This window comes from Puma concolor, chromosome B2 (genome assembly GCF_028749965.1).
Source record: "Puma concolor isolate L17-30 chromosome B2, mPumCon1.1.hap2, whole genome shotgun sequence".
NCBI lineage: Eukaryota > Metazoa > Chordata > Mammalia > Carnivora > Felidae > Puma > Puma concolor.
In genome coordinates this window covers 120,824,911-120,837,967 of record NC_141671.1, presented here as the reverse complement: position 1 = coordinate 120,837,967, position 13,057 = coordinate 120,824,911, and the positions used below count along the sequence as shown (strand labels likewise).

The window sequence follows — 13,057 nt, the reverse complement described above, 5'->3', positions numbered from 1 at the left end:
TATTTATTTTTGGGACAAGAGAGACAGAGCATGAACGGGGGAGGGGCAGAGAGAGAGGGAGACACAGAATCAGAAACAGGCTCCAGGCTCTGAGCCATCAGCCCAGAGCCTGACGCGGGGCTCGAACTCACGGACCGCGAGATCGTGACCTGGCTGAAGTCGGATGCTTAACCGACTGCGCCACCCAGGCGCCCCAGTTTCAGTATTTTTCTACCCTACTTCTTTATCTTCTCCCCTTAACCACATACAGTTTGGTTATTTCTGCTACCACACTAATGAAATTGCTTTGGCAAGGATAACCCAGCTGAGTGGATTTTTGTTTTTCGAACTTTCACTTAGTTGATCACTACAGGCTTCTAAAATTTCCTTTTTTCTTACATAGCTCTAACTGATGACTTGTTCAGTGAACACTATCTCTTCAACTGATTCTAGTGATTTCCATCCTAGCAGATAGACATTTCCCTCAATTTGAACTTTGGATCTCTTCTTTCCACTTCCTTTCCTTTGGCAACTTTACTTCACTCCCATGATTTAATACCAGATCTATTTCTACAGTTTCTCTTCCAAGTTCCATGCCTGCATTTTCCAATATCTGCTGAGCAAGCTACAATAATGACAGTCACTTGGACTCATGACAACATTCTCTTTTAACTGACAGGGATTTAACAATACAAAGCTGAGGGAAAAAAAATAAAAAGGGGAAAAAAAAGGCAGAAAATATGGAAAGGACAAGAGACGGAAGAAAATAAATGAGGCAGCATGAATCTAATTCCCTAGACCAAGTGTGGGGTGGAATCATGAATCTATCGTTTCTACAAAATGGTGTTAGTTGCCTCAAACCTCTTCCAGTGGTGGAGTGATTGTTTAAAAGTGCAGTTTCCTTACAACATACCCCTGAAAGCAAGACAACTATTTCATTGGGAGCTTAAAGCACTCGTACCTTTTCTAATGCTAGTGGAAATATTGGTTGATTTAGCCATATTAGGATATAGTTTGTATATGTACTGGAACTTATTGGGTGATTTGATATGTAGAGGATTTTGCTTGTATGCAATTTCACTTTATGTTGACTGTAGCTCCAACATAAGATGTAATTTCTTTAAAACTTATCTAATGCTCACAGCAATTTTATTAGGGAAGGTGATTTCTTATACAGTTGAGGAGATGAACATTCAATTATTTACCCAAAGAAGTCATATCAATAACTGAACACAAGATGTCCAACTCCCAAATCCGTGCATTTAAGATCTATCCTATGCTGCTTCTCATGTATCCTCCTAGATAATCAACTAGCCTCTCAATCTGAAAACTAAAAAGAGCGAATTCATCCTTCCCAAAACAACTGATTGTCTTATATATGTCCTAGTCAGTTATGCCTAAGTTTTCAGTTACATTTGACCCTTTCCATACTGCCTCTCACCTCCCTCATGTCTGACAGCCACATCTTGTTCACAATCTCTCTCATAGCTTGGTTTAAATTTGCTTTACACTCATCATATTATGTCTCATAATTACCTTTATAAATGCCATACCCTTATTAGTATACTTCAAATTCCTTAAAATCTTAGATAATGTTCATTAGTGTTGATGTCTTATTCCATGGAGATGACTCCCTATTAATTCCGAGATCATCTTTACTTGGGATGTCAGAGGCTTTATATCATTTGTTCTTTACCTTGAAGCGTAGGTAGAATTTTTAGCAGATGGAAAACAAGGGCATTATAGGAGAGAAAAGTAGGAGCAGTGACGCTGAGGTAGGGAAACCCAAGATATGTCAAGTAGTTTCAAGGACTTCAGTTAGCCCACAACTTGGGTTTGCAGGTCTAACCAAAGATAAATTGTGAAGAGTCTTAAGTGCAGGCTAGGAGTTTTTTGTTTGCTTGTTTTCATTTTTTATTCTGGGTAGATAACGTTTTGGGATGAAAAAGTATGTCATAATGAAACCTAAGGTTTAAGGTAAACTGGTATACTACAGAGGTGAAGGGGAGGAGGACAAGAGACAATGAAGCTACTTAAGATTCATTTTCAAAAGTCCTGATAAAAGGTAATAAGGACCTAGATCAGGGATATCCAATAGTTTCTTCTACCTAGAACCCGTTGTAAAGAACTATTTAATTCTGATTCAGTGGTAGCCAGCACCATACTGTATTAGTCACCACTGTCTGCCACTGGAAGAGTAAGTGAAGAATGATGGCTTCCCTGTTTTTGGAAACCTTTCCCCACTCTAGGATTATGAGAGACCCACTGTTTAGCCTCTAACCTATGCCCTCCATCTTTAGTCATTGAAAAACCATTCAAACATTCAAGTTCACATCCTGTCTTCAAGACCCAGTTAGAATGTCGCCTTCCCTACCAGGAAATATTTCTCCTTTGAAGTCCTATAACAATTTTATCTGTCCTTCTTTGTGCCACTTTTCTCTTCTTTCTTCTATTTTACTAGGTATCTATGGGCTAGCCTATGAGCACTTTTGATAGAATTCATGTCTATTTCATCTGTGTATCTCCCACAATACATAGTATGATGAAGGCAGTTATGTGTTGAACATCTAAAAGAATAAAGATGAATCCCAGTCTGGCCTAGAACCTACGCTTTTTCCAGTCTCTACTAGCCTATGGGATTTTCCATGTGAACGCCTATTTCTACAAGGGACATGCCTAAACTTAACTATCTTATCTACCTGCCAAAATAGTTCTCATTCCTAACTTCCCTCTATGTTTTTTTTTTTTTTCTAATTACCTACATTTAAAATCTCTGATTCATCTTCTAGTCTCCTTTTTTCTGTGGCTCTTGCATCCAACCCGCTACCAAATCTTTTCTCCACTGAAGGTTCTTCTTAATCCTCTCAATTTGTACAAATTCTGCCCATTCTCAGGGCCCAGCCCTACTCCCTTCTCATTTTACGTAACCTTCCTTTATTGATTATTCCTGCCAAATGTGTTTCAAATTTGAAACACTAAATCCTTATAGCAGTATTTAGCAATTAATAACAACTTTGTGACATCTCTTACCTTTATATTTTTAAAATAATTTTTATATTATCAACTGACCCATCTACATGTCCATATTTAATTTATCCTTATTTATATTTCATTTTTATGTCTCATTTACATATCAAAGTTATAGATGTACTCCGTGAGGGCAGAGACTATGTATTTCTCCTTGGTGCATTCTAAAAAGTTTCTTTCACAGTACTGTACACTGTGAAAATATATTTGTTGAATGACTAGTGAAACCGAATTACAAGAATACATATTTTTTTCTAAAAAAATTCAGGCAAATTTAAGTAACTAGTTACATACAATTTTCCTTGATACATAAAGATGCTGAAGTAGACTAACACATGATGTTTAAAAAAAGAGTTACTTTAACTCATTGTACGTATGTATGTGTAATTAATTTCAGACCTCACGTTTCGAGTTGATGGAGTTTTTTTTACGTATTCCTTCAGGAAACATTAATTTAGTGCCAACTTTGGCACAGCACCTTAAATTTCTATATTAAGAATCAAAATATTAATAAGGTACCAACCCTTCCCTTCTGAGTGAGTGTGAATAAAATGTGTATGAATAAAATACGTAAGATACGCATATCTAAAAACATGTTCATGTAGGCATATCCATATTTAAATTGATATCTATTACATAAAGATCAATAGTCTAAGGAAAAGTTTAAAAATGTGGTAATTTTTAGTACAACCCTGCCCATGTTGTAGCCAAAGCCACTTTTATAAAAGCCTGTAGGAGATCTGACTAATCATTTTCTCAGGTCCTGAGGACTCTCCAGGAGCATACTCACAGGGCAGCTCTCCACGTTGGTAGGTCGGTGAGGGATAATAAAGGGCAGGACATCCAACCACCCAGGACAGGCGTTGGGGGTGTGGCTCTTATTTTTGCAACTGCTCAGCACCACAAAGTAATGAGTTGGGATGGGAACACTAGTGTTCTTTATATATCTAAAAACACAATGGAAAAGATTGGATGTTGTTATACTTTTGCTTCTAAAATTTATAAATGTCATTATATAAATATTTTAAATGCCAAGGTAAAAATATAGTCCAAGAAAAAAGTACGTGAATAGAAAGTACAAAATCTTATCACATATTTTTAGACTTCCATGAGCCAGAACAGAAATTTATAGAAGTCCAAACTTGGTCATTTTAGCATAAATGAAGAATATTAGAATCCAAAGAAAAGCAGACCATGACATTTTGCCTCCTGTGTTTCCCAGCTTTGTTGACTTTATACTTCACAGAGACATTTTCCAGGGGAGCAGGGACTGGGACAAAGAAGCCCCAATTCCAATCCTAGCCGTGCATTTCCACTAGATAATTTGGGCGGGTGCTGATCCTCTAACTTTCTATGACTTAGTAAGTTTCCTCAACTTTAACATGGAGGTGATCCTGTGCTACCTACTTCACAGTGCGGAAATGGAAATAAATCCATACAACAGATGATAGTCTTTTAGATAATGAACATGAAAGTATTTAAAAAAAAAATTAAGAGCACGATAAAGGAAAGCTATTATTATGAGCCTGGTAAAAAAAAATATGAGCTGCTACAAGGAGCAATATTACTGGGATTTTAAGATTTTTACATGAACCAGAGCTAGACTTCTGGGTTTGTATCTGGCTTTGCCACTTAGCAGCTGTGTAACATAGACAAGATACTCAGCCTCTCTGTGCCTCAGTTTCCTCCTCTCTAAATGGGGGCTAGAAGAATCTAACCTAAGAATGTTTTGTGGACTAAATGAAGTATATGTGTACAGAAAAATACTTGGCATATAGTAAAGTGCTATCAAAGTGTTTGTTAGAATTATTAACTGGTGAAATATAGGATTAATAAACACTAAAATAAGAACAAGGCAAATGAAAATAGAAAAAGGCCACACACTGAGTCATCAAAAATGTTAATCAGAAGGTATAGGTAGAAATTGTTGTGTTACACAACATAGGCTTAGACAGCACAATGACTTAGTTTGCCTTTCATACATTTTGATAATAAAGATAAAACTTCTAAAACTCTGTATGCCTGTATACTGCACTCAAAGGTAGTTCTTAGCAACATATTATGACCAGGTTTAGTACAAAAATGTACAGATTATTAGGACTGGTTTTCTAGGGGAAGCCTATACCGTCTCCTGGAAGGTATTTTATGGATCACTCACTATTGGACAACATTGTGAATCGTCACTACTTGACATTTTATTTATTTATTTATTTTTTGCTGGAATGCTTCTATGTTTACTGATATACAGTGAGTCTTCCTTATCTCTTTAACTTTTACAAAATCACATTTTCCCTGTGCCCATTTGTTTAGAAATTTTCCAAATAAAAATTTTGCTGAACTCTTCCTGGACATTTTTTCCTTGCCTATTAGTTTAAATGTTTGCCGTATAAAAGTTTTGCTATATATTTAGATGGTTGAAAATAGTCAATGATAACATCTCTATATAAATATATTGTGTAATATTTCAAATACTAAGCTTTTATTTAGAGTACTGAGGTTTCCCCTCATGATATCCCACTGCTAAATCAAAAAGTCCATTTGTTTTCAAATTACTTACTCTGTAATTTCATTTGGAGCATCAAAATGACCATCATAATTATAATCAAATACTGGCCCACTAACCACATTTACTCCATTTCTCTCCATGGCATGTTTTACAAGAAGAACACTGTGGAAGTAATCCCACATTTCTAAAAATAATAGAATAAGATGTTAAAAATATCAACCCTTATTGCATATGGAAATATTTTCTATTACAGACAGGTACATTTAAGTAGTATCAGAGACTGCTTTGGTAATTGTCCATGGTGATTAGGTAATTCTGCAAAACAGTCCATACAACACAATTAAATAAATAGCCACATTGATGATATTTCTTGTTGCCGATGTAGTTGCCGTTGTGAAATTACAGTAAAATTTGTTTCCAAATTCCTCCCTAGTGCTGAGTTGCTTTGGGGACAGTGATACTAAATAATGGTCAGAACCTACAGACTGCTGTATTGATTATGATTCTAGGGACAAACTACCTAACATTTACTTACGGTAAGTGTCAGTAAAATTTTGTTTTGTGAACAGCCATTTACAGCTAAATTAGGATTAAAAATAAATTATTGAAGCTCTAATCACAAGGCACCCAAAGTTGAAGTAAAAAAAAAAAAATAATGCCAGAGGTCCTTCCTATTCCTAAATTTAAAGCAGTAGAACATAATGACCCAATATCATGGAGATATTGCCATAAAAGACGGTGTTTAGTTTGTAAGTTCACAAAGTCACTTAGGTACTTAAATTAATAATCTAAATGTATACTTACTTTTAAATGCTTTATACATAGGGACCAAGTTACTTGTGATTAAAGCATCATATTGACTATCAGAAGTTCTATTGTTTGCTGCAAAACAAATGAATTTGATTAAATCAAACTAGAAGAGAAAATATATCATACTCCATACTAAGCAAAATACAATTACATACTAATGAAAATTCATTAGCAGTCAAAACATAGGGATACTAAGTACTCTCCAGCAGACATTATCAATAATGCCAGCAGTTTTATGCATTTGATGCCTGTAGGTTGAATGGTGACCCTCAAAAAGATATGTCCAAGTCCTAACCCCGCTGTACCTGTGAATGTGATATACAGGAAAATTGGGTCTTCACAGATAGAACTGAGTTACGGGTCTCAAGATAAGATTATCCTGGACTTAGAGAGGGCTGGTGTTTTTTATAAAAAGAGAGTGCGTTGAGAACAGGAGAGAGTCAGGCGAGAAGGCACTGGGAAGATGGAGGCAAAGATTAGGAGTGATGAGCCATGTATCAAATGATGCCCAGAGCCCCCAGAAGCAGGAAGAGGTAAAAAAAAGGATTCTCCCCTAGATTCTCTCCTTCAAAGAAGGCCTGGCCCTGCCAACACCTTGATTTAGATTTCTGGTGTCTAGATCTGTGAGAGATACGTTTCTATTGTTTTAAGCTAGTGGTTTTGTGGTAATCTGTTACAACAGCCCTAGAAAACAAACACTATACCAACGTGAATGCATAGTTATTGAATGTGCACAAAATAATAATGCTATTATAAGTAACCATTCTAAAGTCAAATTTTCTTCAGAGAGCTAGTTTTAACTCAATGAAGACTGCTAATGACACCACACAGGATTGGTTCTGAGGACTCATGGATGTGCTGTCTAGCACATTGAGTGCTGGGCATAGTATGTTCTAGAACCAAGACTACCTCGGTTGGAACCCCAGCTCCATCACCTACCAGCTGAACCACTAGAGCAAAATGCTATGTCCCTCTGCATTTCATTTGTCTCATGGCATCTATGTCATATAAATATCCTGAGGATTAAAAAAGCTGCAAGCCTGTAAATGTTTATTATAATTATAATGCTCTTTGTGTTTAAACATGCATTTGGGTGTGTTAACTAATATTTAAATGAAAGGCTAATGAGGGGGCACCAAAAGGCAAGGAAAAACAAGTTGTTGGGTTTTTTCTTTAAAATTTCACATGTTATTCACAGTCCTCAGAACCCCTAGAAGCCTTTTCTACTTTTTAAACTAAGCCCTGAAAGTTGGGATAGCCATCAATATAGCATTACCTCCTTTTCAGAGAAAAATAAGATTAACTTACAACGGACTTTTTAACAAACAGAGTAGTGGAGAGTTAGCAGAGTTTCATTTCATCCTTAATATTTTTTGAGACAAGTTGTTTACTTATTAATTTCATCTCTTTGTCAAGGCAAACATTTATATATCAACAAATGCCTTATGGCTCAACAGATACAATATTATATGCCAATTTAAAAATTTTATTAATAAAATGTTGCAACTATGTAAGGTTTATCCTATGGTTTGCATAAGTTTGGGAACTTTGTCTGAAGATATTTTAATAAGATATATCAGCTTATTTGTCCTAATTCAGCATTAGGAATTTAAACTGACATGCTACTTGGTTTCATTAAGCCTTTCTTTCCTTACTGTAAGAATCCCTAAATTATAAATCTCTAAACTGACCTTGTAGGTCATGGCTTCCAGAAAAATGAAGCCAAACAGCAGAAGCAAACCCATTCCCAGAAGCTGAAATTGTTGAAAATCTCATGAGTGAGTTAACAAAAATGACATTTCCTGCTGAATAGGGAAAAGATTTGAGTTTAGAAAAATGACATGGGTGGGGCATCTGGGTGGCTCAGTCAGTTGAGCATCTGACTTCAACTCTGGTCATGATCTCACAGTTCATGAGTTCGGCCGCGTCGGGCTCTCTGCTATGGGCGTGGAGCCCTCTTGGGATGCTCTGTTCTACACCCCCCCGCCCCTCCCCCACTGTGCTCTTTCTCTCTCTCAGAAATAAAAAATAAACATTTAAAAAAAAAGGGGAAAATGACACTGGTTTTTGTATGTTCCCAAGAGAAGAGACATTTTCTAAAACAAACAAATGAGAAACGTAAAGTTCATTCAGCTATTTAATCCACGGTGTGAAATTGTCGGACATGAGCTTGCCCCATGTGTGACAGGCCAGAATTCCAGCCTGATTTCTCGCCACAGACACAGCTGCACTCTCGGTGCAGGCCTTAGCTGGGGTGGCAGCCAGAAAAAATATTTTTTAGACGCTTTGCATTCATCTCCAAAGAATCTTCCGTTTTAAAATTAAACTTAAACCTGACGAACTCTCTGAACATCTGGGCCAGATTAGAGCCGATGTGTGGTTCCCACTGCAAAATTTATTAGTCTTTATTATAGCTGTTACACTGTATCAGGTCAGCCCACAACCACTGGAAGCCTCTGGGCAGCTAGTTTAGCCCAAGCAGGTAGTTTAGGTGGGGAGCATATGTTTAAGGCATATGCCCACATCCAGCTGATGAGGGCTTTCTAAGTTGTTGCCCTAAAAAAGAGTTATACTAACCAGGAGGATAGAGGAAGCCGTGGGTGATATTCTCGTCTGCTAAATAAAAGGAACAGTTTTGGCTTTCAGAAGGAGCAACCCTAACATCAGCCCGCAGACAGTCTGGGACAGTGGGAGGAAGAGGAGATGTGTCTCCCTGTTGAAAGAGAGAAAAAGAAAAAAAAAAGTTACACCCACAGTTGTGGCTAACCCATCACCTTATATGGTTTGTAACTTCCCTAGAATGTTTTTCATTTAACCTTTTCCTATTTTCTTAGTGAATCAGGTCTACGCAAGCAATGGAAATGGATGTCTTCAGCAATGTTTTCTTCTGTGGTTCCCTTCTGGTTAGGGACACTGTGAGGGCAAATCAAATACATCTTGGAAAGGAATATTTACAGAATAAAATCCTGAACTGGGAGTAAAAAAGGAATAATGGGAGCTACTGCTAAAAACCAAAATTCTTTTCAGGATCTAACTTTTAGGTGGTGAAATATATTGTACCTGCAAGTAAATTTTGAAAATAAATAACAAACAATTTATTTCAAAAATACACATATGAACTAAGGATGTTGTTATTCTTCAACTGGGCAACCTGAGATTAATTCAAAGAAGCTATGGTTGTCTGATCTTACTTATTTGGGGATTTAAAAAAAATTGTAGCCATGTTTAATTTATCATGAAATATAGGAACAAGTTTTTTATAATTTTCTTTGTAACTCTATTTATTTATTTTATTATTTTTTTTTTTTAATTTTTTTTTTCAACGTTTATTTATCTTTGGGACAGAGAGAGACAGAGCATGAACGGGCGAGGGGCAGAGAGAGAGGGAGACACAGAATCGGAAACAGGCTCCAGGCTCTGAGCCATCAGCCCAGAGCCCGACGCGGGGCTCGAACTCACGGACCGCGAGATCGTGACCTGGCTGAAGTCGGACGCTTAACCGACTGCGCCACCCAGGCGCCCCTGTAACTCTATTTAAAGACTAATACAATAATTTATCCACTAGCAAGCATCCTATAAATATGCTGCCTAACCCAAGTACTTAAGGTAATACAGTATTAAATCATCATCATATTTCAATTAGGTTGTAACCATGAGTGAGTAAACATTTTGTTATTCATTTTTTTTTCAGATTTTGATTCATATGCCCACTACTGTCCACAATGTATATATTTCTTAACAAAATTTTTAAAATAATTTATAAAAAATGGTTAAATTAATTTAAGATATCCTTTATTCACTGCATGTGCTAAAACCAAAAATAAGCTATGATGTCTAAAATGTATATGGCAATCATTTTTACAATATACAAATCATGTTGTATACTTTAAACTTATACAATGTTATGTGTCAATTATATCTCAATAAAGTGGGAGAAAAATAATATGCATAAGCTCAATTCACAAAGAAAAAGGCAAAAAACACTGTGCACTACATTCATAGGCAAGAGAGTACGATGAAGAATAGATAGGAGAATAGACATTGAATAGACATGGAATAGGTAGGAGATAAAGATGAGGGAAGTCTGGGGAAAGTCACCCAGAGAATGTACCCTCTAACATACTACAACACTTCGGTTGTAAAACACTTATACAGAAATTGAATAGACTTGTCAACTTGATTGAACACATTTATCTCTGTTCCCTTCTGAAATCCCTTGAAAAGAACATTAATGATGAAGACACATAATGGATAAGAAATTTTCAGAAGCTGGAAATCCTATTTGTTTACTATTGTAACATGACTTGATAGAGCAGTAAACACTGACAACCAAAAGCCTGTGATTGGGGAAAGCACAAAGAAGCTGATTCCTACTGCCAAACCCCAAGGGTAGAACTTGGGAGTTTCCTAAAGACAGGTAATGTACATAGGGCCAGAAAGAAGAGTATAGGTTGAAAGTCTGTAAAAGAGGCTAGATAAAACATCTACTCACTAGAGAGGTTGAACCAGAGGGACGTCCAGACTAAAGGACACCTGCCCAGAGAGCAGGTGCACCATATTGAAAGTAATGGGATTAAATAAAAATCTATATACTGAATGATAAGACTCCTGTCAGTCTCATTGCTACCATGAAGGCTACCAATTATATATGCTGGATCAGATTAAAAGTGTCCCTTTTCAGGGAAACAAAAGCCAGCCTGAAAGGAAACCTAGATGCTTACCATTGGGAATCCCCAACAAAATGGCTGGTTCTCATCCTGATCAACCTATAGCGAAGTCTATCATCTTGCAAGCCCCAGCCACATAGCTTAGTTCCTCTCCCTTAACATATAAAATTACAGCCAAGGATCATCAGGCGTTTTGTCGGGGTGGGGGAGGAACCAAGACAAAAAAGAGACAATGCGGAGAGAGAAGAAAACTCACTCCTTAGAGAGATGAGAGTATGTACGGCATCCATACAGAAAGAAGAGAACACAATAGAAAAGCAAAAAGGGTGGCTCAGTTGGTTAAGCATCTGACTTCAGCTCAGGTCATGATCTTGCAGTCTGTGAGCTCCAGCCCCACGTCGGGCTCTGTGCTGACAGTTCAGAGCCTGGAGCCTGCTTCAGAGTCTGTGTCTCCTTCTCTCTGCCCCTCCCTGAGTCATGCTTTGTCTCTGTCTCTCAAAATAAATAAATGCTAAAAAAAAAAAAAAAAAAGGCAGAAAGAGCTCTTGGATATAAAAAGTTATGACAGCAGAAACAAAATATTCAATAAGAGTTATAAGATAAAGTTGCAAATATCTGTCAAAAAGTAGAATTTAACAAAAGATGGAAAAAAAAATTAGAGAACATATAAAAACATTAGAGAATCAGTCCAGGAAGTCTTATTAATTTGAAGAAAAATCACCTCTAAAATCTAAACGTAACCCATCAAGTAAGTGTGTAGATAGAATAAGAATTTGTTAAGATGCACAAAGTCGTTGGGGCGCCTGGGTGGCTTGGTCAGTTAAGCGTCTGACTTCGGCTCAGGTCATGATCTCATGGTCCATGAGTTCGAGCCCCGCGTCAGGCTCTGTGCTGACAGCTCAGAGCCTGAAGCCTGTTTCCGATTCTGTGTCTCCCTCTCTCTCTGCCCCTCCCCTGTTCATGCTGTGTCTCTCTCTGTCTCAAGAATAAATAAACGTTAAAAAAAAAAAAAAAGATGCACAAAGTCTCAAAAATGTACCTTTCCATCTTCCTTTCTCAGGAAGTTCCTGAGTGATATAATCTACCAAACCAAAAAGTAAAGCAAGAAACATGAAGATTTTTGTGTTAGAGGCAATGGATTAGCTCTCACCATTTATTTCACTCTCCTGGTGCAGACACTGGAAAGCTAAAAACATCTGTTTATATTCTTTCAAAAACACACCCTAGCAAACAGTTCTCAATGACCAGGTTTCTCCACTTGACATAAAGGGGCACGTGAAGATGTTGCAAAATGGGAGAACCAACAATATCGACTGTCAGCTGCGTAGACAACCAGAATATTGTGAGTTGATGGTTCCTACCACACATCCCTATCGCTTTCCTCTAAATCTTCACATGCTTTGTAAGCTTTACTTGAAGTGTGCAATACATGAATGTAGCCACGGTCACATTTTCCGTAATGTAAGCAAGGTGAAATGCCTGCATTCAACAGTTAATATAATAAAAATGTTAAGGAGGGAAGTGTATTGTAATTTTTAATGAGACTGCAGCTGTAGAAGTTGTACTCAAATAACGGACAAAAATATTTACTATTTTCTCTAAGTAGCATAGACATTGGGGCACATGGATCAAAATGGGTTTAGTCAGAAATTACTAAAAAAAAGTTACACTTCTTTTGCGTAATGAAAATCCTGTTTCTTACATACCATACTTGAACCCCAAATATAAGTGCATCAAGACTAGGAAAGACAGGATGTGGCCTCCTGTATGAACATGAGGTTATGCATTAGGCAGCCCTTTAAAAGGATAGAGGGGAGGTGTGGTCACATCATTTCTGAGTCCTGGGTTCCTGAGAGAAGATACAGTGAACCATCGCCCCCCCCCCCCCCCCCCCCACCGCACCTCCACACACAGAAACAGGTTCAGCCCTGCTAGCTTTTCAGAGTTCCTTAGAGTTTTTTAAGCCAGGGGATAAAAGTCAGGAAAAGAATAAATAGAACTCAGACACTCAGATAAAATCTGAACTCCCTAGCTCTCAAAATTCTTCAAGAGAAGTAGGTGATGAGCA

At 37.3% G+C, this 13,057-nt stretch overlaps 1 protein-coding gene across 3 annotated transcripts in view; it reads right to left on the bottom strand.

The window, feature by feature from the left end:
• The window catches only part of ENPP3 (ectonucleotide pyrophosphatase/phosphodiesterase 3), a 92,726-nt gene that overhangs the window by 3,282 nt on the left and 76,387 nt on the right, over positions 1-13,057 (bottom strand). For all 3 annotated transcript variants that reach the window (XM_086707861.1, XM_086707862.1, XM_086707860.1), the window contains 4 exons: positions 8,900-9,035; positions 6,317-6,394; positions 5,564-5,696; positions 3,797-3,953 (listed from right to left, as the gene is read on the bottom strand). In XM_086707861.1, coding sequence (XP_086563987.1) covers positions 3,797-3,953; positions 5,564-5,696; positions 6,317-6,394; positions 8,900-9,035 — 504 coding nt within the window. The remainder of the gene's footprint in view (positions 1-3,796; positions 3,954-5,563; positions 5,697-6,316; positions 6,395-8,899; positions 9,036-13,057) is intronic.